Source organism: Manis javanica, chromosome 5 (assembly GCF_040802235.1).
Source record: "Manis javanica isolate MJ-LG chromosome 5, MJ_LKY, whole genome shotgun sequence".
Lineage (NCBI taxonomy): Eukaryota > Metazoa > Chordata > Mammalia > Pholidota > Manidae > Manis > Manis javanica.
The window spans coordinates 82,472,866-82,497,223 of NC_133160.1; the positions used below are offsets into that span (position 1 = coordinate 82,472,866).

Here is a 24,358-nt window from a genome sequence, read left to right on the forward strand (position 1 = left end):
ATGACATACTCCAACCTAGCAAACTTGACACACCAGATCAGAGAGCTAATCTCCACTCCGTCCAGGTTCCCAATGTAGTGAGGAGGCTGGGACCTTAGAAGATGAAAAAGTGAAGGAAAGGAATGGTTAAGATTAGGGTTTTCACTGACAGATTCAACTGCAAGTCCCTCCCAGCCCCATCTTGTTTGTTGACAAGCTTTGTGACCTCTCTGGGTCCCAGGTTCCACATCTGTAAAATGTGAATAATAGTAGTTCCTAACTCCTAAGACTCGTGTGAAAATTAAATAAAATAAAGAATGCAAAGCTCTTCATACAGTGTTTGGCACACAGAAAGTGCTCATGAAATCTTAGCTCTTACAGCTAACCTCAAGCTCAGTGTCTTCTGATATCAGCTATCACAAGCACTTCATGAATTTACAGAGGAATGATTAAAACATTCTTTTTAAAGTCACCATGACTTACGCCAGCACACAGTATCCTAAATTTTTTTGTGATGCCACGTTAAGATGTTGAGGTACGGTGGGACAGAAGGAAGAAAGCTCTTTATTGGTGCCCATCTCAGCAGCCTGCAGGAGAGGAGGAAAGTAGCTGGGGAGATCGTTTTGTCAGTGTCACACTTTTATTCTCTTGAGGTGTTAAATGCCTTAAATATATGACAATACATAAACCTTTCTTACATTTTCATTATTTGTTTAGGTTACTTTTAAAAGCATGGACTTTGGAGTGAGATCAGTATAGCAGGTTCAGATTCCCAGACTCACCACCTGAGTGAGTACCTTAACCGCAATAAAAATGGAGGAATTTAGGTTCCTCATACGTAAAACTGGGCATAAGTATCGGTCTATCTTCATGGATCTGATGTGAGGATTTTATGATAATCTATATACCTGGGTAGCCAGCCACTGACACATAATGAGCCCTAATAAAGTAACTGCTTACCACTGTTTGTTAAAATCTTCTTAGCATTCCAAGTTAATTTGAAATTATGTATTTTACTATCTTAAAGGCTTGTAATCCAGAGAAGAAAAAAGAGAATACCTAAATATTGCTCATTCTTTTTGGTTTTTTATTTTAGGACAATTTACTGTTTCCTTGAAGTATGGAAATACAGAGTCTGAGGGAATTGTTGAAGTAAAACTTGTAGACCAAGATAAGAAAATGTTCATATGTAGAAAAAGCTGGAGCATGACTCAGGCCAACGTGGCCTGCCTTGACCTTGGATTTCAACAGTGAGTGTTTGTATCAGTGGATCTTCCCAGGGTTGATTTTATTGTTCCAACAATTTGTTTTTTGATTACACAATCTTTCTCTCCCTCAATTTTCTCATATATAACCGGAGGATATTAACTACCTGCCTCATGGCATTGCTGTGAGGATTAAATAAATTCATGTTTGATGAACTAGTACTGAGAACACTGCAGAGCACAGAGGACTTGTAAGTTTGTTAATGTATATGAATCCTGTGCTGATTCAGAGTTACGAATATGTCCATTACTATCTCTCTACTCATCTATAATTATGTCAACTTTTTCATACCTAATATTGTTTATCCATGCCTTCTCTCTTTTTTTACTGATCAAGCTTACAGAGATTTGTCTATCTGATAGTTTTTGATTTTTGTATTTGTAAATTGCTTCCTGTTCTTTATTTTCAACTTGATTAACTTTTACTGTTTTCTTTGGCTCTCTCTTTTCTTTATTGTATTTTTCCTAATTTCTTGAGTTAAGTGTTTAACTCATCAATATTTAACTTTTTTTATTTTCTAATATAAGCATTTAAGATATAAATTTCCCTCTAGGTAATGCTTCATTTGCATGCCATACCCTTAGTGACATAAAAAAAAAGTGGTGTTTTAGTTATTTTTCAGTTCAAAGTATTTTCTAATTTTCAATTTAATTTCTTTTTTAATAAATGTTGGTGAGGATGTAGAGAAAAGGGAACCCTCCTATATTGTTTATGGGAATATAAATTGGTTTAGCCACAGCCACTGTAGAAAGCAGTATGGAAGTCCCTCAAAAAACTAAAAATAGAAACACCATTCAAACCAGCAATTCCACTTCTAGGAATTTGCCTGAATAAAAAAACATCCCTAATCTGAAAAGACACATGTACCTGAATATTTATTGCTGCATTATTTACAAAAGCCAAGATATGGAAGCAAACTATGTGCCCATTAATAAATGAATGTATAAAGATGTGGTACATATGCATAATGGAATATTATTCAACCATAAAAAGAAAAGAAATCCTGCCATTTGCAACAACATGGATGGAACTAGAGGGTATTATGCTCAGTGAAGTAAGTCAGGCTGAGAAAGGCGAGTACCGTATGATTTCACTTATATGTGGATTATAAATACAAAGCAAACCAGAATGAATAAAATAGCATTAGACACAGAGAAGGGACTTGTGGTTACCATGGGTGAGAGGTTGGGGTGCATGGGTGGGGACAGTGAGGGAGCTAAAGGGACAGAAAAATTCTCAATCATACTGTAGGTTTGTCACAAGGATAGTAGTATGGCATGGAGAATATAGCCAGTGATTCTGTAACATCTTCCTATGTTGACAGATAGTAGCTGTACTAGATGGGGTATGGATTTAACAATATGGGTAACTGTTGAACCACTGGGTTGTATAGTTAAAATTAATGTAAGATTGTATATCAATAAAAAAATATATATATATAATTTCTTCATTGATCCATACATAATTTAAATGTTTCATTTTTTACTTTCCTAATGAATAGTTTGTTTTTTGATTAACTTTCTGTTATCGGTTTCCTATCTAATTGTACGGCAGTCAGAGAACATCTCTATATGACAATTGTTTAAATATTTGTTGAGACTTGTGTTTTGCTACTGAGTATATTTGAAATGCTTCATGTGCAGGGCCCTATATAGTAGATATGATGTCTGTTAGAATCAGCAAGATTGTTAACTGCTTTTTCCATTTATTTGTGTTTGGAGGTTTTCATGTCCTTATCTTCTAAGTGTCCCTTATAAACAGCATTTATCTAGATATTCTTTAAAAATCCAATATGACAATAACTGTGTGAAGAGTTTACTCCATTTCATTATTATGATTATTTACATTGTGGAATCTATTTTTCCTATCTTATTTTGGGCCTATTGTTTACCCTGCTTTTTCTGTGTTTTGTTTCTTCCTTTTCTAACTTCTATTACATACTTTTTTTTCATTTTTTTGAGAGGTATCATTAATACACACTTACATGAACAACATTGTGGTTACTAGATACCCCATTATCAAGTCCCAACCACATACCCCATTACAGTCACTGTCCATCAGCATAGTAAGATGCTATAGAGCCACTACTTATCTTCTCTCAGCTATACTGCCTTCCCATGCCCCCCAACTACATAAAGTGTGCTAATCATAATGCCCCTTTCCCCCTTATTCCTCCTTTCACACTCATCCTCCCCAGTCCCTTTCCCTTTGGTAACTGTTAGTCTATTCTTGGGTTCTGTGAGTCTGCTGCTGTTTTGTTCCTTCAGTTTTTTCTTTGTACTTATACTCCACAGATGAGTGAAATCATTTGATACGTGTCTTTCTCTGCCTGGCTTATTTCACTGAGCATAATACTCTCTAGCTCCATCCATGTTGTTGCAAATGGTAGGGTTTGTTTTCTTCTATTGGCTAAATAATATTCCATTGTGTATATGTACCACCTCTTCTTTATCCATTCATCTACTGATGGACACTTAAGTTGCTTCCATTTCTTGGCTATTGTAAATAGTGCTGTGATAAACATAGGGGTGCATATGTCTTTTTCAAACTGGGCTCCTGCATTCTTAGGGTAAATTCCTAGGAGTGGAATTCCTGGGTCAAATGGTATTTCTATTTTGAGCATTTTGAGGAACCTCCATACTGCTTTCCACAAAGGTTGAACTAATTTACTTCCCACCAGCAGTGTAGATGGGTTCCCGTTTCTCCACATCCTTCCCAACATTTGTTGTTATTTGTCTTTTGGATGCTGGCCATCTCAACTGGTGTAAGGTGATTTCTCACTGTGGTTTTAATTTGCGTTTCTCTGATGATTAGCAATGTGGAGCATCTTTTCATGTGTCTGTTGTCCATCTGAATTTCTTCTTTGGAGAAGTGTTTGTTTAGCTCCTCTGCCCATTTTTAAATTGGGTTATTTTCTTTTTGTTTGTTGAGGTGCATGAGTTCTTTGTATATTTTGGATGTCAACCCCTTATTGGATATGTCATTTATGAATATATTCTCCCATACTGTAGGATGCCTTTTTGTTCTACTGATGGTGTCCTTTGCTGTACAGAAGTTTTTTAGTTTGATGTAGTCTGACTTGTTCATTTTTGCTTTTGTTTCCCTTGCCCTTGGAGATATGTTCATGAAGAAGTTCTTCATGTTTACATTCAAGAGAGTTTTATCTATATTTTCTTCGAAGAGTTTTATGGTTTCATGACTTACATTCAGGTCTTTGATCAATTTTGAGTTTACTTTTGTATACGGAGTTAGACAGTAATCCAGTTTTATTTTCTTACATGTAGATGTCCAGTTTTGCCAACACGAGCTATTGAAGAGGCTGTCATTTCCTGATTGTATGTCCATAGCTCCTTTATCATATATTAATTGGCCATATATGCTTGGGTTAATATCTGGACTCTCTATTCTGGTCTACTGGTCTATGGGTCTGTTCTTGTGTCAGTAGCAAATTGTCTTGATTACTGGGGCTTTGTAGTAGAGCTTGACGTCAGGGAGCATAATTCCCTCTGCTTTATTATTCCTTCTCAAAGGATTACTTTTGCTATTTGGAGTCTTTTATGGTTCTGTATGAACTTTAGAACTATTTGTTCTAGTTCGTTGAAGAATGCTGTTGGAATTTTGATAGGGATTGCATTGAACCTGTAGATTGCTTTAGGCATGATAGCTATTTTGCAATATTAATTCTTCCTACCCAAGAGCATGGGATGAATTTCCATTTATTAGTATCCTCTTTAATTTCTCTTAGGAGTATCTTTTAGTTTTCAGGGTATAGGTCTTTCACTTCCTTGGTTAAGTTTATTACTAGGTATTTTATTCTTTTTGGTGCAATTGTGGATGGAATTGTTTCCTGATCTCTCTTTCTGCTAGCTCCTCGGTGTATAGGAATGCAGCAGATTTCTGTGTATTAATTTTCTATCCTGCAACTTTGCTGAATTCAGATACTAGTTCCAGTACTTTTGGAGTTGATTCTTTAGGGTTTTTTATGTACAATATCATGTCATCTGCAAGCAGTGACAGTTTGACTTCTTCCTTACCAATCTGGATGCCTTTTATTTCTTTGTGTTGTCTGACTGCTATGGCTAGGACCTCCAGTACTATGCTGAATAAACATGGGAAGAGTGGGCATCCTTGTCTTGTTCCTGATCTTAGGGGAAAAGCTTTGAACTTCTCACTGTTAAGTATAATGTTGGCTGTGGGTTTGTCATATATGACCTTTATTATGTTGACGTACTTGCCCTCTATACCCATTTTGTTGAGAGTTTTTATCATGAATGGATGTTGAATTTTGTCGAATGCTTTTTCAGCATCTATGGAGATTATCATGTGTTTTTTGTCCTTCTTTTTGTTGATGTGGTGGATAATGTTGATGGATTTTTGAATGTTGTACTATCCTTGCATCCCTGACATGAATCCAACATGACCACGGTGTATGATCCTCTTGATGTATTTTTTAATTCGGTTTGCTAATATTTTGTTGAGTATTTTTGCATCTATGTTCATCAGGGATATTTGTCTGTAGTTTTATTTTTTGTGGTGTCTTTGCCTGGTTTTGGTATTAGAGTGAATGGATGTGAAAGGGGAAATAAAATGTAATGCATTCATTCTAGGAGACTTCAACACTCCACTCACTCCAAAGGACAGATCAACCAGACAGAAAATAATTAAAGGGACAGAGGCTGGCTTCATAGAATGAGTTTGAAAGTATTCCCTCCTCTTCTATTTTTTGGAAAACTTTAAGGAGAATGGCTATTATGTCTTGTCTAAGTGTCTGATAAAATTCAGTGGGGAATCCATGTGGTCTGGGGGTTTTGTTCTTGGGTAGTTTTTTGATTACTGATTCAATTTCATTGCTAGTAATTGGCCTGTTTAGATTTTCTGTTTCTTCCTGGTCAGTCTTGGAAGGTTGTATTTTTGTAGAAAGTTGTCCATTTCTTCTAGGTTTCCAACTTGTTAGCATATAGATTTTCACAGTATTCTCTAATAATTCTTTGTATTTCTGTGGTGTTTGTCATGATTTTACGTTTCTCATTTCTGATTCTGTTTATGTGTGTAGATCCTCTTTTTTTTCTTAATAAGTCTGGTTAGGGGTTTATCTATTTTGTTTATTTTCTCAAAGAACCAGCTCTTGGTTTCATTAATTTTTTCGATTGTTTTATTCTTCTCAATTTTATTTATTTCTTCTCTGATCTTTATTATGTCCCTCTTCCTGCTGACTTTGGGCTTCATTTGTTCTTCTTTTTCCAGTTGCAATAGTTGTGAAATTAGACTATTCATTTGGGATTGTTCTTCCTTCTTTAAATAGGCCTGGACTGCTATATATCTCCTTCTTAGAATTGCCTTTGCTGTGTCCCACAGAAGTTGGGGCTTTGTGCTGTTGTTTTCATTTGTCTCTAAATATTGCTTGATCTCTGTTTTAATTTGGTCACTGATCTTTTGATTATTTAGAAGCATGTTGTTAAGCCTCCATATGTTTGTGAGCCTTTTTGTTTTCTTTGTACAATTTATTCCCAGTTTTATACACTTATGATCTGAGAAGTTGGTTGGTAAAATTTCAATCTTTTTGAATTTAGTGCAGCTCTTTTTGTGGTCTATTCTGGAAAATGTTCCATGTGCACTTGAGAAGAACGTGTATCCTGCTGCTTTTGGGTGTAGAGTTCTGTAGATGTCTGTTAGGTCCATCTGTTCTAATGTATTGTTCAATGCCTCTGTCTCCTTAATTATTTTCTGTCTGATTGATCTTTGGAGTGAGTGGAGAGTTGAAGTCTCCTAGAATGAATGCATTACCTTCTATTTCCCCTTATAATTATGTTAGTATTTGTTTCAATAAGTAGGTGCTCCTGTGTTGGTGCATGGATATTTATAATGGTTATATCCTCTTGTTGGATTGACCCCTTTATCATTATGTAATGTCTTTCTTTGTCTCTTGTGACTTTCTTTGTTTTGAAGTCTATTTTGTCTGATACAAGTACTACAACACCTGCTTTTTTCTCCCTATTAGTTGCATGAAATATCTTTTTCCATCCCTTCACTTTTAGTCTGTGTATGTCTTTTGGTTTGAAGTGAGTCTCGTGTAGGCAGCATATAGATGGGTCTTGTTTTTTAATCCATTCAGTGACTCTATGTCTTTTGATTGGTGAATTCAGACCATTTACATTTAGGGGATTATCGATAGGTGTGTACTTATTGCCATTGCAGGCTTTAGATTTGTGATTAGCAAAGCTTCAAATGTAACTTCCTTACTATCTTAGAGTCTATCTTAACTCACTTAGTATGCTATTACAAACACAATCTAAAGGTTTTTTTTCCCCCTCCTTTTCTTCCTCCTCCAATCTTTGTATATTAGGTATCATATTCTGTAATCTTTGTCTATCCCTTTTTATTACCTCTGGTGACAACTATTTAACCTTAGGAACACTTCCATCTAGAGCAGTCCCTCCACAATACAGTGTAGAGGTGGTTTGTGGGAACTAAATTCTCTCAGCATTAGCTTATGTGAAAATTGTTTACTCCCTCCTTCAAATTTAAATGATAATCTCACCAGATAAAGTATTCTTGGTCCTAGACCCTTCTGCTTTATTGCATTAAATATATCATGCCACTCCCTTCTGGCCTGTAAGGGTTCTGCTGAGATGTCTGAAGACAGCCTGGTGGGCTTTCCTTTGTATGTGATCTTATTTCTCTCTCTGGAAGCTTTTAATAGTCTGTCCTTATCCTTGATCTTTGCCATTTTAATTATTATATGTTTTGGTGTTGTCTTCCTTGGGTACCTTGTTTTGGGAGATCTGTGCACTTCCATGGCCTGAGAGACTATCTCCTTCCCCAGGTTTGGGAAGTTTTCAGCAATTACTTCCTCAAAGACACTTTCTATCTCTTTTTCTCTCTTCTTCTTCTGATACCCCTATAATATGAATATTGTTCTGTCTGTATTGGTCACACAGTTCTCTCAGTATTCTTTCATTCTTAGAGATCCTTTTTTTTCTCTATGTCTCAGCTTCTTTGTGTTCCATTTCCCTAATTTCTATTTCATTTATCATCTCCTCCACTGTATCTAAACTGCTTTTAATACCCTGAAGTAGTGTCAGGGGTCTCAGGGGAGTGGTGTTGGTGCTTGGGGGGAGGAAAGAGCTGTTTCTTGCTTCTCGGCTGCTATGCCTGTCTCCACTGCCAGAACCAGTGGGCCAAACACACAGGTGTAAGCCTCTATGCTTTGCGTTTGTAGTTGCTGTAGGCAGTGCTTCCCTCTGGCTGGCCTGATGCCAGAGCAGGGGTTGCCGGTTTGTGAGCCTGAGCCAGGTACAGGCTAGCCGGGAGGAAGACACTGCAGGTGTATCATGGTGGGGGTACTTGGAGCTGTGTAGCCAGCCAGGGGGATAGAGCACCTGAATATCGTTTAAGCTCCCAACCTGCTGGGCAGAGTGCACCTGGACACACTACCTCTCCTTTCTCTTGAGCCGTAAGCTCTGTGCAATCCTTGCCCCTTTAGCAGCCCTCTCACTTTTAAGAAGTCTCTCAGACTGCCCACCCAGATCAGCTGAATATGAATCCCTGTTTTCCACAAGCAGCTGGAATCTCCGTCTCTCCAGGTATTCTGCCTGTCTTAGCTTTCCAACCACACTAAATCACCAGAGCACCATGCAGTGTAGGTTCATGCTCCCAGAAAAGATCTCCAGGGCTAAGTGTTCAGCAGTCCCAGGCCTCCACTCTGTCCCCACTCTGTTTCTCTTCCTCCCACCAGTGAGCTGGGGTGGGGGAAGGGCTTAGGCCCCTCTGGGTCACAGCTTTGGCACATTACTCTGTTCCGTGAAGTCTGCTCTTTTCTCCAGGTCTATGTAGTCTAGTGCAGCCTTCTTTCCTGTTTCTCTTTGAGGATTAGTTGTATTAATTGTATTTTTGTATTATATGTGGTTTTAGGAGGAGGTCCCTGTCTTACCTCTCATGCTACCATCTTTAATCCAATCCTCCAACTTCTATTATGTTAATAAGGTTTTTTTAATCTTCCCCCCTTTATTCCTCTCTTGATTTAGAAATTATATGCATTCTATTTCTATTTTTTTAGTGGTTATCTTTACATTATGCTATGAGACCTTGACTTAGGAAGTCTTCATTCTCTTCAGGAATAATACAAAGAATGTCATAATCCCAGTTTCCAGTATTTAGGTCCACTTTGTTTTTTATATCCCTGAAGACAGCTACTATCATAATGTAATGAGCAATAATTATTATTCTCATTCAGTCATTGCTTACTCAGATTAACTGCATGTTAACCAGCGTCTTGGTTTGTTCTTGCTTCTTGCATCTCACTCCTTCATTCTAGATTTAGTTTTCTTCTTCCTAGACTACATCTGCTAGTATTTCATTAGTGAGAGTCTCTTATCATTTAGTTGAGGCACAGAGTATTTCTGATTTTAGACAGTTTGTGACCTACAACCTACAAGTTAATCTAATGATAAACTCTCAGTCTTTGATCTCTCAGGATTTTGTTCTTATCTTATTTTGCATAAGCTCATGGACAGACTTTTCTGATTCAGCCAGGATAAGCTCTCAGTTTCCTTAAGAGTTCATTGAGGGTATTTATTATATTTTATCTTTTACTTTTGGATAGTTTCAGGTTGAGAGATTTTTCAGGTTACTCACCTCTTAGATTTCCCCAAATGGCTCTCATTTGCTCTCATACTTTGATGCTGTTTGGGACACTTTCATAACTACCATATCTTGTCATGTATCTGAAATAATTAAAAATATCCTCCTTGTTCCCTTTAATTGTTCTCTTTTTGCCTTTCATTCTAATTTATCTGATATTTATATTGCCATTACTGCTTTATTTTTGTTTCTATTTGCCTGATGCATCTTTTCTCAACTTTTTATTTTTAATCCATTTTTCCCACTTCCTTTTTTCTTTTTTTAGTTTTTTGTTTGTTTGCTTGCTTCCACTTACTTGTAAAGAGAATCAGGGGGCAACTGAATGTCCTGGAAGATAGTTCACTATACATAACTCATCATCTCTAGGATATTGGGTCATTGAGGTAGCCCTCTACCCATACAAACTCTGGACAAGTTGAGAAGCTCAAACAATGGCATATAGATGCCAAAATATCACTTTAATACTGTCAAGGCTGAATTGAGGATGTAGCTTAGTGTGAAAGCAAAATGAACCTGCTAGAATTAAACCAACTTAATTTCCCAAATACTAAGCAACCATGGTAGGCCTAAAGCATGGGGTATGCATCTTTCAGGAGAAGATGAAAGAGCTGGACTGACAGCCTGGTTTATATTTCCACAGTTCCCTGATCAAATTAATACATTTCCTTTCCTGGATAGAAGATAAATTAAGAGATGGAGAGAGGCCAGAAATGACACATCTCAGGTTGGAAGAAAACATCAGTAGTGGAGAAGCATTCCTCCTTAACAAAAAACAGAGAAGAGGAAACCAATATTTGTTGAGTGCTTGCCTTGTTTCAGCTAGTTAGTTTAAATGGATTATTTTTGTTAATATTTATAAAACTCAGTGAGGTAGTTGTAATTCCTTTTATGGGTGAAGATATTTGAGGCTCAGAGAATTTAAGCATCTTGCCCAATCTGTCATTTGTATATAGAAAATAAGAGGAAATTGCTCTAGTGTCTTACCTCCTATAATAAGGTTGTTTAAATGAGAAGTACTATTTATTCTACCCTAATGTTTCATTTATTCTATTTGTAGGGGTGCTCGTCATACTAAAGGAAAGTTTAATATTCCTGGAGATCTCCGTATGAATTCCACTGAATGTCTGAATGTGCATTGTCGAGGATTAGAGACCAGTTTAGCTGAATGTACTTTTACCAGTGCCCCAGCTCACAGTTACCAGGGTTTAGCTGGTGTGGTATGTTACACGCCAAATGCAGGTTGGTAGAGTATTTACCTGATATTTTCCCTTCCTTCAAGGTTGTTTATTTCATGCCAAGTCTATAGTAAACAAACAAATGATGGATACCCAGTTGCCAGTCATAGAGGAAGAAATCATGTTTGGGGTTTTAGAGCCTACATTGGTACTTTTCCCCTATTGTACTTTTTCCATTCAAATATTACTTCTATCCATGTTCCTATTTTGGAAGTAAAGCTGCCTTTTGCTTCCATGAACATCTGGATTAAACTTAATATAACAAACACAAGTCAAACATCAGAAGAAACCTCCACATGTCCTTTAAGAGGTTCAGACTATATATATTCCTTTAAAATGTTTAAGTAACCACCTCCATGCTTCCGTTTCAAGGTAGTCACTGCCACTTTTCTTCTCCATCCTGACCTTGGAATATGTTATCCATATATATGGTGTTAATGCACAATGTCTTTTTGGTACTTAAAAAAAAGTCCCACAAAAATGCAAATGGCACTGCACAGTGAAGTCTTGGGCCTGGGGTGGAGGGAGGATTAGTGTAGTAGCATGAAAGGAATGGATGGGTTACCAGTGTTTGCCAGCATCAGCAAGGGTTTCTGATTCCTGAGCCCCCTCCTTCAATCTCAGCAAATAGAGACCCCCACAGTAAATACCGGTTTTCAGAGATAATGAAAGGGCCTCCAGAAACCAGCATTGGTACTTATTTTCCTTATTAGCCATATATGTTATTTTGTGCTACCAATACATTTTATTACATCATCTTTATTTGATGCCTGACTTTATCTTAATGTCCCCATTATTCCAAAAACATGATAATGATGTTGCCTGTAACTCCAAAAATAAATTTCAAAAAGACAATTCCTACTTTACAGTTGCTCCAACAGATGATGATGCCTTTCATTGTGTGAATGGGAAACACATTCCTCAAAAGAAGGCCTGTGATGGTATCAATGATTGTGGAGACCAAAGTGACGAGCTGTGCTGTAAAGGTAGAGATAAAATCTAGCCTTTAAATCCCCAAAATGCATTCTTCTGACTAAAAAAGTAAAAATAACTTTACATTGAATTTGAGAGTCTGCCTCATTCAATTTTAAAAACTGTGATAAAACAAAAACAAAAAAACTTCTATTTATGTTTATGTAGGATGCCAAGGCAAAAGTTTCTTTTGCAAATCAGGTGTTTGCATTCCAAACCAGTATAAGTGCAACGGTGAGGTGGACTGCATTACAGGAGAAGATGAAATTGGTTGTGAAAATAATTTAAAAGGTAATTACTCTTTTTCATTATTCAATCCAGGGATTCTGTAACTTTTTTAGGTAGATTATAATCTTAAGTGGTCACAGGAAGGTGTAGCAGTAAGAATACCACTGAGTAGGCATTTGAAGAGCTGTGGAATGCTCTCTCTGTATTTTCATTTATTTATTTCAGAACTTTTTATTAGAAAAGTTCCCACATAACAGAAATAGACAGACTATTAGAATGAATCCATATGTATCCATCTCTCAGCCTCAGCAATTATCAGTATTTTGCCAGTCTTGTTCAGTTTGTTAGTTTATTTTAAAGCAAAGTTCAGATACTGTGTTATTTCACCCATATACATATCTCGTGATAAAAACACTTTAAATCTGCAACTATCCTATCATTAGTGCACCTAAAACTAATGATTCCCTAACACTGCTTAATAAGAAACCATGTTCAAATTTCCTAACTATCTCAAAAATGTCTTGTTAGAATTAATGTGTTGGAATCAGGATCCAAGAGAATCTGACATTGTGTATGATTATTAATGTTTTAAAGTCTCTTTTACTATTTAAGAGTTACTCGCCTATCCACCTCCAATTTTTTTCATGCCATTGGTTTGTTTGTTTGTGTGTGTGTTTGTTTGTTTGTTTGTTTGTTTTAGAGAAACTGGCTCATTTACCTTATAAGGTGTTCCTTATTCTGAATTTATAGAGATTTCATTAGATGTGAAGTTCAATATTTGGGACAAGAATTCTTGATGGGTGGTGCTGTGTACTTCCTAGTAAATGTAATGTCATGGTGTCTGGTTATCCCTTCTTTAGTGATGCTGACTGATGACTTGATCTCTGCTATAAAAAATTCCCCCAGAGCCTTTCACCTTAATGGTTTCTAGCATGTGTACTGGTTTCTAGTAGCCTTTGCCTATAACTACTTTGTCAATAGGGACTATAAAATAGTGGTTTCTAATTCAACATTCCTTCTGCATTTATTAACTGTATTCTATAGAGAAGAACTTTCCTTCATCAGCTATCTTCTTTGCATGAAATGAAGTTCATAGTAAAAAGGCAGAATAATGTCCAATTCTTTCCCTTTACTTATCAAGTTTCAAAGCAATGAATTGGTGCTTTTTGGTGCTTATTGAAAAACCTCCAATGGTGAAAAAAAATGTTTACTAGGTACCTATTCTGTGCTGCACAGACTGATTTCTTTCCTATCAATAATGCTTTCTGGAGGAAAAACTTATTATATTTATTAATGTACTCAATGCATATTTATTAAGTTCTTACTGTGTATGCCAGGCCCTGTTCTAGAATCGGGGGTTACAACAGTAAATAACATTTCAAAAATACCTCCCCCTTCATAGATTTTACATTCTAGTGGACAAAGAGAGACAATAAACAAGAGAAGTAAGTAAAATATCTAGTAAAATAATTAGTACTAAGAAAAAAAATAAGGCAAGGGAAGAGGATATAAAATGTTGGAAGTATAAGTTGTGAAATTTTTATATAAGGTGGCCTGGGAAGGCTCACTCACGGATGTTACTTTTAGGTAAATGGCTGAAAGAAATGATGGAGCCAGTGTTCTGGACAGGCAGCCAACCGTGCAATGTCCCTAAGGCAGACAATTGCAATATCTTTGAGGAATAAGCAGCACGGGGTGAGTGTGGCAGGTGTACAGGTGGTGGTGATGAGAGATTAGAGGACCAACAGTAGGAGGGGTTGGAGAGGTGGCTGGAGTGGGGGATCAGGGCAGATCAAGTCCTGTTAGTGAGTGAAATGGGGACTTTAAGCTGAAGAGTGGCATGATCAGACTTACAATTTAAGTTTATTCTGGTTGCTGGGCGGGAATAGGCTATACTAGGGCAGGGAGACCATTAAGAAGCTACTGCAGTAATCTGGGTACGAGACGATAGTGACTAGCAGAAGTTGGTAGGAGTGGAAATGATGAGAAACAGTCAGATTCTGGAAATGTTTTGAAGCTAGGGCCAAAAAGATTCATTGGTAGATTGGATGGGGATGTGAGAAGAAATGAGCAACCGAGGGTGACTTAAAGGGTCTTTCCCTAAGAATTGAAAGGAAGGAGCTGCTTTCAACAAAGATGGGGAAGTCTATGGGGGGAGTGGGAGTGCTTGCATCTGCCTCATTTATAGAATTTGTCCAGTGTTGTGCTCGCAAATGTTTAAAATTGGCTTTGGAAAGGGAGGAGTATCCCTGATCTGTGGCTCTTGCTAATTTCTATGGTTTAAATACTCCCATTATGAGTGATTTCAAGCCTTTGATATGATGTTACAGAACACAAAGTATAATTAATGTCATTGCTCTGTATCATGAATTATACAAAAAGAAAAAGGTGATTATTGCTCAAACTTCATGAGAAATAAAGATAAATGAAATAAAGCAATATACTCCATGGGCTATAGGATCTGGTCCTGTATCATTTGGCATTATTTAGTATGCCAAGTGCTTTTAAGGATCTCAAATCATATAATTTCTTTTGAAGGGAATATAATATAAGCAGTTGAGCAAAATACTTTTATGTTCATTAAATGTAGTTAAATCCTTAGTAAAGTGAGGAAATAACTTTCAAAAGATTTTTCAGGGAGAAGGACAGTAAATTATGACTTTTGCCAGTGAAACTTTACAGATTCCCCCCCCCCACTACAGTTTAATTATGATACAACTGACATACAGCATTGTATAAGTTTAAGGTATACAGCGTACTGACTTGACATACATATATTGAGAAATGATTACCACAGTAAATGTAGTTAACATCCGTCACCTCATATAGTCACCAAAAGTTATATTTTCTTCTTGATGAGAATTTTAAGATTTACTCTTTCAGCAAGTTTCAAATACACCATAAAGCAGTGTTAACTAGTCACCATGCTGTATATTACTATTCCCAGTACGTACTTCGGTTATAACTAGAAGTTTGTATTTTTGATTGCCTTCACTCAAATTCCCACCATCAAACCCCTGCCTCTAGTAACCACAAATCTGATCTCTTTTTCTGAAGTTTTTTTTCAGATTCCACATATGAGTGAGGTAAACAATATTTGTCTTTCTCTGAAGTTAATAGCTTAATTTCACTTCTTCAGTGTAATAACTTTTTGGGTTTCGTTCCCCTCCTCCTCTTCTTTCTCTTCTCCTCTCTCCTTCTCCTCTTGATTTAAAACTCTAAAGTTTAAGATCAAAGAACACAATTTTTCAACAGAAAAAAATATCCCATTGCCCAGGAGTAACTGCAACATAAAGCTTACTTTTCTTACCAATTTCTTAAATTGTTAGCAAAAATACATTTAGCCAACTGTCCTTGTTACTTCAGTTCACCCTCTTTCAGAGTAAACTCCCCTTTTTGTATTGCAGCACTGGTTCTAATTTTTCCCCCTCTAAGAAAGAGTGAGTGTTCTTTATGTGGACAGATCAGAATCACTAACCCAAGGGAGGTTTGAAGTACATGATGATTTCATTTATCCTTTATAAGCCCAATTTTTATTAATATAATTAAAAAGAGTTATAAATTTTGTATAACTGTATATAGTACACTTGCTATTGGGTATGTGTTCAATATATCTAAGATATGAATTTCTTTTTAAAACTCAAGTTAAAATGATTTCCTTACTGTGGTGAAATTGGTATGTGTTTAAATGCAGGATGAAAATTTGTCATGCGATACTAAAAATCAAATTAAGATGGCATACTGTGGTTCCCTTTTAACTTTTTGTAAATATTAACTTAGGTTGTTATGCTATTTCTGAAGTTGCAATGGTTTGTGTATATTTTATTCAAGTGAAAAGTATCTCTGCTACAGTGAGCTTTTTGTTTTGTTTTTAGGAGCTGGACCTCCTGAAAATGAAGGTAAATCTATTTTTATAGTAGAAATTTTATGTTATAGAGTTGAAAACAAGAATAAGATATTTTGTTTTTCTGATATATGTTTAGCATATTGACATGGACACTTTTCTCAAATAAAAATTGTCCTTTGTGGTGGTAAAATTTTTGTTTTTGTTTTTGTTTTCTTCAGGCCTTTTACGTGCAAATCAAGGTAAAATTTTTATTGAACTCTTGGGCTGTTTCAGAATTAAAATAAAACATAAGTACTGCTATCATCTTCTATTTTAATGTAATTATTAACTGAAGATAATATGATCATGTTACCACTAACCCAGTTTAAATGTTAGTTTAGGCACAGAGGCCATATTTCACAGTGTGATAAACTTCCATTCCCATACTCCCCATCTACAGCCTGCTAACCCAAAAATCACTGAAAGTGGACCATTCCCTATGCATTTCACTTTTGCTGAGTACCTTTCTCCTCTTCCTTTACTATTTCCTCACTATCAAGGCAGCTTCTGAAGAAATTGCCACCAAGAAAAGATAGCATCTTTTCATGACCAGTATTTTCTTATTTACTTTTGTAAGCCAGATGTCCCCAAATCCTCCAGCTCTTCAGGGCCAGCCTTTCCTTTAGTATTCACATAAAATGACTACCAGAATTTTGTGGTCCCCCTCAGGATTTCTTAGGATGCCTTGCAGACTTTTGTATGCTCAAGATCACTCCTATTCTAAATGCTTTATCTCAGTTATTTCTCTGTAGTCCCTCCCTCTTTCCCTTCCTTCCTTCCTAGTTTTGGACTAATGATAGTCCTCTGCTCATTGTCCATGACCGCCATTGGTCAGAACATGGCCCCTCTCTTGTTTTATTTACTCTCCTTTATCCCTATATTACTCCCCTTCCCCATAGGCAACCATCTTAATGTGAGTTAGCGTGGATGTCTTTTTTGCTTGTATACATTCTTGTCCAATGTGTGTTATTTGTAAGCATAAATGTAAGCATTCATACAGTATCATGTCACAGATCTCATATTTCCCTTTTTCCTTTTCACAAAGTATTACATTTTAAAGATCTGTCTGTGTTGCTTTGTGTTCACCTAACTTGCTGCTTCCAGCTGCTGAATAAGACACTGCAGGCATTCATCTTTCACATTTACCCTCTACTCTCTCAGTAATGGGCGCTCATCCCACAGCCACACTTTGGTAACTCTTTTCTCTGTGATGATGTGCAGGAGGACTTCTCTGAGCCATCTCGCTGAGCAAGGAGTCGCTTGGCTGTGGAGTACACATCTGTGCGTCTGGTTAGCTTGATTAGTGCCCGTGTGTTCTTTGGCAGAGCACACCAGTCCTCACCTGTGCTGGCAATGCCCAAGCATTCTCCTCAACCCTACCAACATGAAGTATTCTGCAACTTTCTAATTTTGCTGGTCTCATTATGTCAGGTTCTACAGCATTATTTATTAATTTCAATTTTTGTAATAACCAACGCTTTAGAGTTTCTCTTCATATGTATATTAGCTTTTTGAGGCTCCTCTTCATTTCTTTCTTCTATGCTTAAGCCAGTTCATGTCTTTTGCCTAATTTCATGCTGAGTTTGTAGGCTTCTTGCTGATTTGCATCCTGGATGTTAATCTGGTTTCAGTGTTAGGCATTGCCAAATACCATCTTCCTTTTTGTCACCCATCTGTTAGCTTTATCCATAGTGCGCTTTGTTGAATAGAAATTCTTAATCTTTCTGTAATCAAAGTCATTGTTGATCTTGTTTGTGCTTTTGGAGCTTTATGCTGCTCTCCTGGTACCCAGTACACCTCAGCTGCCCTGAACTTCTCCCACCTTCCTTTGTTGAAGACTTAACAACTATTTGTGTCTTCTCTTTGACTCATGGCCGTGCTTTTGTGAAAGCTTCTGAGTAGGGTCTCTCTCTGCCCCAGAAAATAACCTAGGTAAGTGGATACATCTATATCTCTCCCAAAAAGAACTTGGGAAGTCCAGAGACAAGACACATGATTGCTACAGCAAAGTAACACTGTCACTCTGGACCATGTCATCCATAGCCACATCCTCATCCAAGACAGAGCAGCATGTTGTGGGAATCTACCTTCAGAACCCCCAGGTCAAAAAAACCATGATCCTGTCCTCTGGAACATTCTAGGGCAGCAGAATGAAGTTGGCGTCATTCCCTAACTTCAAGGAAAATTCTAAGGAAGAAGGGAGAATTATTTTGCTTTTGACTTCTGCATCCTAGATGCCTAATATTAACAAAGCTTAACAGTGAAACTAATGAAATATCTTGATATGACCCCTGTAAGACGTAACTTACTATGTACAAAATGAGAGAAGCCTTTTTAAGGGGCGCTCAGGACTCTTTTGGTCAGTGACTGCTCCCTACCTTATGTAAAGACTTTGTGAAGCAGAGTTGAAAAAGAAGCTTTCCATCTTTGCCCAGGGCGTTTTTGCCTACTCTACATGCAGAAAGCTGCAGCACCATGCTTGCACCATTCACTTGTGCCAACAGACACCTCCAATCTATGCCTGAAAAATTTCTACACAATTCTTCCTGAGCCTTCACAATTTCCAGGGTATAGAAAGGAAATAAGGCGATCTGCTCTGGGGATTTGTACTGTCCTTTTTAAAGGGAGGACAAGTTTTAAGACAGAAAATTGTTATCAAAGTTTAAATTATTTAAATGATTTAATTTTTACTATAAATATAACCTTAAACATTGGAACTTTTTGACTTTTTGTTTTATTATAGAAGAAACTGAAATTTTGACTGCTGATATGGATGCAGGTAAGTTAACATTATTCGTTTCACTAGTGGCTCTTGGTTTAAGTTTGTATTCTAATGTGTGCGCTTATGTGTGTATGTAGGCATAGATGTATATATAATTAATTCAAGCCACAATTACCTTCATATCAATTTAAATAGAAAAAAATAGCATTACCCTTCTCCTCTCCTTACTGCTCTAAGAAAAACAAGCTTTTCAGAACTGCTTTTAAAAATGGGTTCATTCAGTATGGCCCCGGAAGATGACTGGTTAGTCAGATACGGGTAAGATTCCTCAAGGGAGGAACAACCTAAGACAGGCACAGTCGCAGGGGGGCCATCAGGTGAGAAATTGGGGATCAACAGAGGTGAGGCTTAGAACCTCACCCCCCGCCCCTGTTTTGAGAGAAATCTTCTGCATCCGTGGATGTTTTATTGCCCTTGTCTAGCTTAGATTAACACTTAGTCTACAGGCACATGCCTGATCATCTAAATTTGCTCTCTTACAGCACTAAACTATGTTTTCTACCTTTATCTTGCATCTACCTACCACTTCAGCATTTTATTAAAAATAAAAAATAATAATAATAATAATGGAGAAATGTGGGATTCACATATAAATCAAGTATAAAAATCAAACAAATATTCATATTTGACCTGATAGTTTATAGTTCATAATGTGTGATCAAAACTGAAAGTTTCTGTGATGACTGCCCTTGTACTGTTTACCATGTAAGAACTTATTCACTATGTAAGAACTTGTTCACCATCTAAGAACTTGTTCGTTATGCTTCAGAAGATTGGAGACTGATGAGAATTAGGCTTGAGGTGGATTAAGGATTGTGCATTGAGCATTGACTCCCCTATACAGAATTTTATTGTTGTTAACAACCATTTGATCAATAAATATGAGAGATGCCCTCTCAAAAAAAAAATGGGTTCATTCATATGGCTAAATTTTGAAGTGAAAACATTATTTTAGTCCTACATAACATTTTTCTATTTCCTATGAGCTTTGTCAGGTCACTTTTGTCCAAATAAACCAGATTTCAAGCATAACCCATGACATACATTTTGCAATAGAAAAATAATAGATTTTAATTGAATTAACTGTTCTTTTGCAGTGTTTAAATAATGATAACAGAAGGTCTGTGAAGATCTGTATTCTGGCCAGTTGTGCACTAAGAGCCAAATTAAATGAGAGTATTAAGTTTCTGGGAAGACAGTAATTGATAAGAGCTTTTGGGTCAAACAGACTTGCATTAAATCATGCCTTGGGTATTTATTAGTTGTGTGATCTTAGGTGAGTAACTTAACCTCAAAAACAAACTGGGAATAAAATAGTTCCCTGTTTTAGGGGGTCTTTAAACTGAAACTCATATAAGACTCCCTTTTAATCATTAGACCCCTAGTTAATTCACTTTTTTTAAGAATCAGGCAGTGAGTGAAAGATTTAGATCTTGAAGCTACAGGTATCAGTGCAAAGGGGTTTTCAGCAAAGGCCCTTTATTCTCTGTTAAAAACACCATTCATTTTCAGGTACTACCCAAGCTGATTCCACATCCTCACTAGATTGTCTCTCTTCTTTCAAAAGTCCAAGGAGAAATTTAAAGCTTACCATCGCACTCTTCCCCCAACCCAGTTCTTAGAATGGGTGGAACCAAAGAAAAATTCTAGCCACATTAATTCTCAACTTCTTTCCCTTGGGGACCTACTGTCTTCTTACATGCCCAAAGTAAATGACAGTGATAATTAATTTTCCTTTCTCATTTGGGGCTAAGAAGCAAGTTTGCAAAATTTCCATGATGTGGTAAAATATGGAAAGAAAATAAGGAAAGCAATTTGTATTTTTACCATCTTCCTTTTTCATGAATTCTCTTGCAATTCATATCCAAAGCCTTGCCTACCTACCTCATTCTCCCAGGGACAAATATGCCACATTTGAGTGCTCACAGAAGAAGGAAACATCATTGCATGTCAAGTAGATAAAACCCCCACCCCCAGCCTACTGAACTTGGATTGTCTAGGGATCACAGCGTATGGCTGTTAAGGATAATATGATGGTTAAATGAGGAAAAACTATATACAAAGTACATACCATGGAGACAAACACAGAAAATAGTCGATGTTAGCATCATGAATGCTAATATTAATATTGAAAAAGAATTTCTTATGAGCAGCCTCTAGAAAGTAAAAACTATGAAAGTGAGAAGATACAGCTGCCCAGTTGTCATCTTATTCTGATGATTTCAGAATGTGACCCTCATCCCAAGCTGTCATGGGCTGCCAGGGCGTGACAGCTCTCATCTGCCGGAGGCCAATAAATGTTTAATCTCTCAGCCGGCCTCTTGCTGCCACTATTATCCCTTTGGGCAGAACTTCAGGGAAAATAAAGCCAATATTAATATTAAGCCAGAATTTTTAAACAAGGTGAATAGTACAGTTTAGCATCCAAAATAACTTACTAATGAATTCAGCCTGTTTTGTATTAGCTATGACTGTGCTCTTTTTGCAGTATAGATAATGGACAAATGTCTGCCCACAAGTTATGGGTTCAAAATCATAATAACACAATCTCTTTCTTTCTTGAAGAAAGAAAATGGATGAAGTCTTTTCTCCCTAAACTCTCCTGTGGAGTTAAAAACAGCACGCACATTCGAAGGAAACGAGTCGTAGGCGGAAAGCCAGCACAAGTGGTAAACCTGTTACTTTCCAAAAACAGCCCAAGTTTGAAAAGAAAGATGGGAGAAGAGGGGATATGTAATGATAAGAGGCCAGGAGTCTTGTCATGGAAATACCTTAGAGCCACCTGTTTGTATTGCTTTCTGGTAGAATGGAAGTGACCACAAGGATGTCTTTTACAGGGAGACTTCCCATGGCAGGTGGCAATTAAGGAGGGTGACAAAATCAACTGTGGAGGAATTTATATTGGTGCCTGTTGGGTTCTGACTGCTGCACACTGTGTCAGGTAAAAAAAAATGTCTCCAGTAGATTCTGGAATTCCTGAAACAATGAATATGAATAATAGAGATGATAGTAGGTGATAAATAAAAACATGTGACAAGTTCCACTCTATTAATTTTAAAATATCTTCTGATATTCATGATCAGAACCCCAGAGGCCAATCCCCCACACTCTACTGTGTTCCCCTGTCCTGGATCAAATTGTCAGTCCATCTAACAAGGTCAAATCAAACCTACAGGTAGCAAGTTATTTCACAAGGCTCATCTGCTTGGTGTAAAAGCAAGTAGGTACTACCTACATTAGGTAGTAGTGTTGGGTCCAAACCACTGAGAAGAGTTTATGACAAATGTTTATAGAGAGATAATACTGCATAATTTTCTCTGGTCTCACCTCAGGAAGGATGTCATTTGAAGAGCTACATGTATTCAAAGACTCCAAACACACAAATCATTTTTCCCATCCATGTACCCCTAAATCTATTTGATGTGTTCCAGGCAATGAAGGAAATAACCAAAGCTCTGTGCTAATTACTTTGCATACTGCTTCAGCACTGGCTGGCTCACTTTCTGCACATGGCATCCCTAATGTCTCCGCCTATTCTTTTTTTTTTTTAATTTTTTATTAAGGTATTATTGATATACGCTTTTATGAAGGTTTCACATGAAAAAACAATGTGGTTACTACATTTACCCATGTTATCAAGTCCCCACCCATACCCCAATGTAGTCACTGTCCATCAGTGTAGTAAGATGCCACAACAGATTCACTGTTTGCCTTCTCTCTGCTGCACTGTTTTCCCTGTGACCCCCCACACCACATGTACTAAACATAATACCCATCAATCCCCATCTCCCTCCCGCCTGACCCACCCTCCCACACTCCTCCCCTTTGGTAACCACTAGTTCCTTCTTGGAGTATGAGTCTGCTGCTATTTTGTTCCTTCAGTTTTGCTTCATTGTTATACTCCACAAATGAGAGAAATCATTTGGCACTTGTCTTTCTCTGCCTGGCTTATTTCACTGAGCCTAATGTCTTCCAGCTCCATCTATGTTGTTGCAAATGGTAGGATTTGTTTCTTTCTTATGACTGAATAGTATTCTACTGTGTATATGTACCACTTCTTCTTTACCCATTCATCTACTGATGGACACTTAGGTTTGCTTCCATATCTTTGCTATCGCAAATAGTGCTGCAATAAACAAAGGGGTGCAAATGTCTTTTTGAATCTGAGAAGTTCTATTCTTTGGGTAAATTCCAAGGAGTGGGATTCCTGGGTCAAATGTATTTCTATTTTTAGTCTCTTGAGGAACCTCCATATTTCTTTCCACAATGGTTGAACTAGCTTACATTCCCACCAGCAGTGTCGGAGGGTTCCCCTTTCTCCGCATGCTTGCCAGCATTTGTTGTTCTTGTCTTCTCGATGCTGGCCATCTTTACTGCTGTGAGGTGATATCTCATTGTGGTTTTAATTTGCATTTCCCTTATGATTAGTGATGTGGAGCATCTTTTCATGGGTCTGTTGGCCATCTGAATTTCCTCTTTGGAGAACTGTCTCTTCATGTACTTTGCCCATTTTTTAATCAGGTCATTTGCTTTTTGGGTGTTGAGGCATGTGAGTTCTTTATATATATTGGATGTTAATCCCTTGTCAGATACGTCATTTACAAATATATTCTCCCATACTTTAAGATGCCTTTTTGTTTTGTTGATGGTGTCCTATGCCTTACAGAAACTTTTTAGTTTGATGTAGTCCCATGTGTTCATTTTTGCTTTTGTTTCCCTTGTTCTAGGACATGTGTTCAGGAAGAAGTTGCTCATGCTTATATTCAGGAGATTTTTACCTATGTTGTCTTCTAAGAGTTTTATGGTTTCATGACTTACATTCAGGTGTTTGATCCATTTCGAGTTTACTTTTGTGTATGGGGTTAGACAATAATCCAGTTTCATTCTCTTGCATGTAGTTGTCCAGTTTTGCTAACACCAGTTGTTGAAGAGGCAGGCTGTCATTTCCCCATTGTATGTCCATGGCTACTTTATTCTAAATTAATTGACCACATATGGTTGGGTTTATATTGGGGCTCTTTAGTTTGTTCCATTGGCCTATGGTTCTGTGCTTGTGCCAGTATCAAATTGTCTTGATTACTGTGGCTTTGAAGTAGCGCTTGAAGTTGGGGAGCATAATTCCCCCAGCTTTATTCTTCCTTCTCAGGATTGCTTTGGCTATTTGGGGTCTTTTGTGGTTCCATATGAATTTTTTTTTCTCTTTTACTTTTTTTTAAAAATTCATTTTATTATCATTAATCTACAATTACATGAAGAACATTATGGTTACTAGACTCCCCCCTTCACCAAGTCCCCGCCTCCACAAACCCCATTAGAGTCACTGTCCATCAGCGTAGTAAGATGTTGTAGACTCACTACTTGTATTCTCTG

At 37.1% G+C, this 24,358-nt stretch overlaps 1 protein-coding gene across 5 annotated transcripts in view; it reads left to right on the forward strand.

Moving 5' to 3' along the window:
- Positions 1–24,358, forward strand: part of CFI (complement factor I) — an 85,975-nt gene that overhangs the window by 36,054 nt on the left and 25,563 nt on the right. For 4 of the 5 annotated variants that reach the window (XM_073237184.1, XM_073237186.1, XM_037001174.2 and 1 more), the window contains 9 exons: positions 1,076–1,229; positions 10,943–11,124; positions 11,990–12,106; positions 12,261–12,383; positions 16,196–16,219; positions 16,386–16,406; positions 18,950–18,985; positions 21,554–21,657; positions 21,826–21,929. In XM_073237184.1, the coding sequence (XP_073093285.1) occupies positions 1,076–1,229; positions 10,943–11,124; positions 11,990–12,106; positions 12,261–12,383; positions 16,196–16,219; positions 16,386–16,406; positions 18,950–18,985; positions 21,554–21,657; positions 21,826–21,929 (865 nt within the window). Of the gene's footprint in view, positions 1–1,075; positions 1,230–10,580; positions 10,682–10,942; positions 11,125–11,989; positions 12,107–12,260; positions 12,384–16,195; positions 16,220–16,385; positions 16,407–18,949; positions 18,986–21,553; positions 21,658–21,825; positions 21,930–24,358 lie in introns of those variants that run through there. The other variant, XM_037001175.2, reaches the window with a different exon arrangement.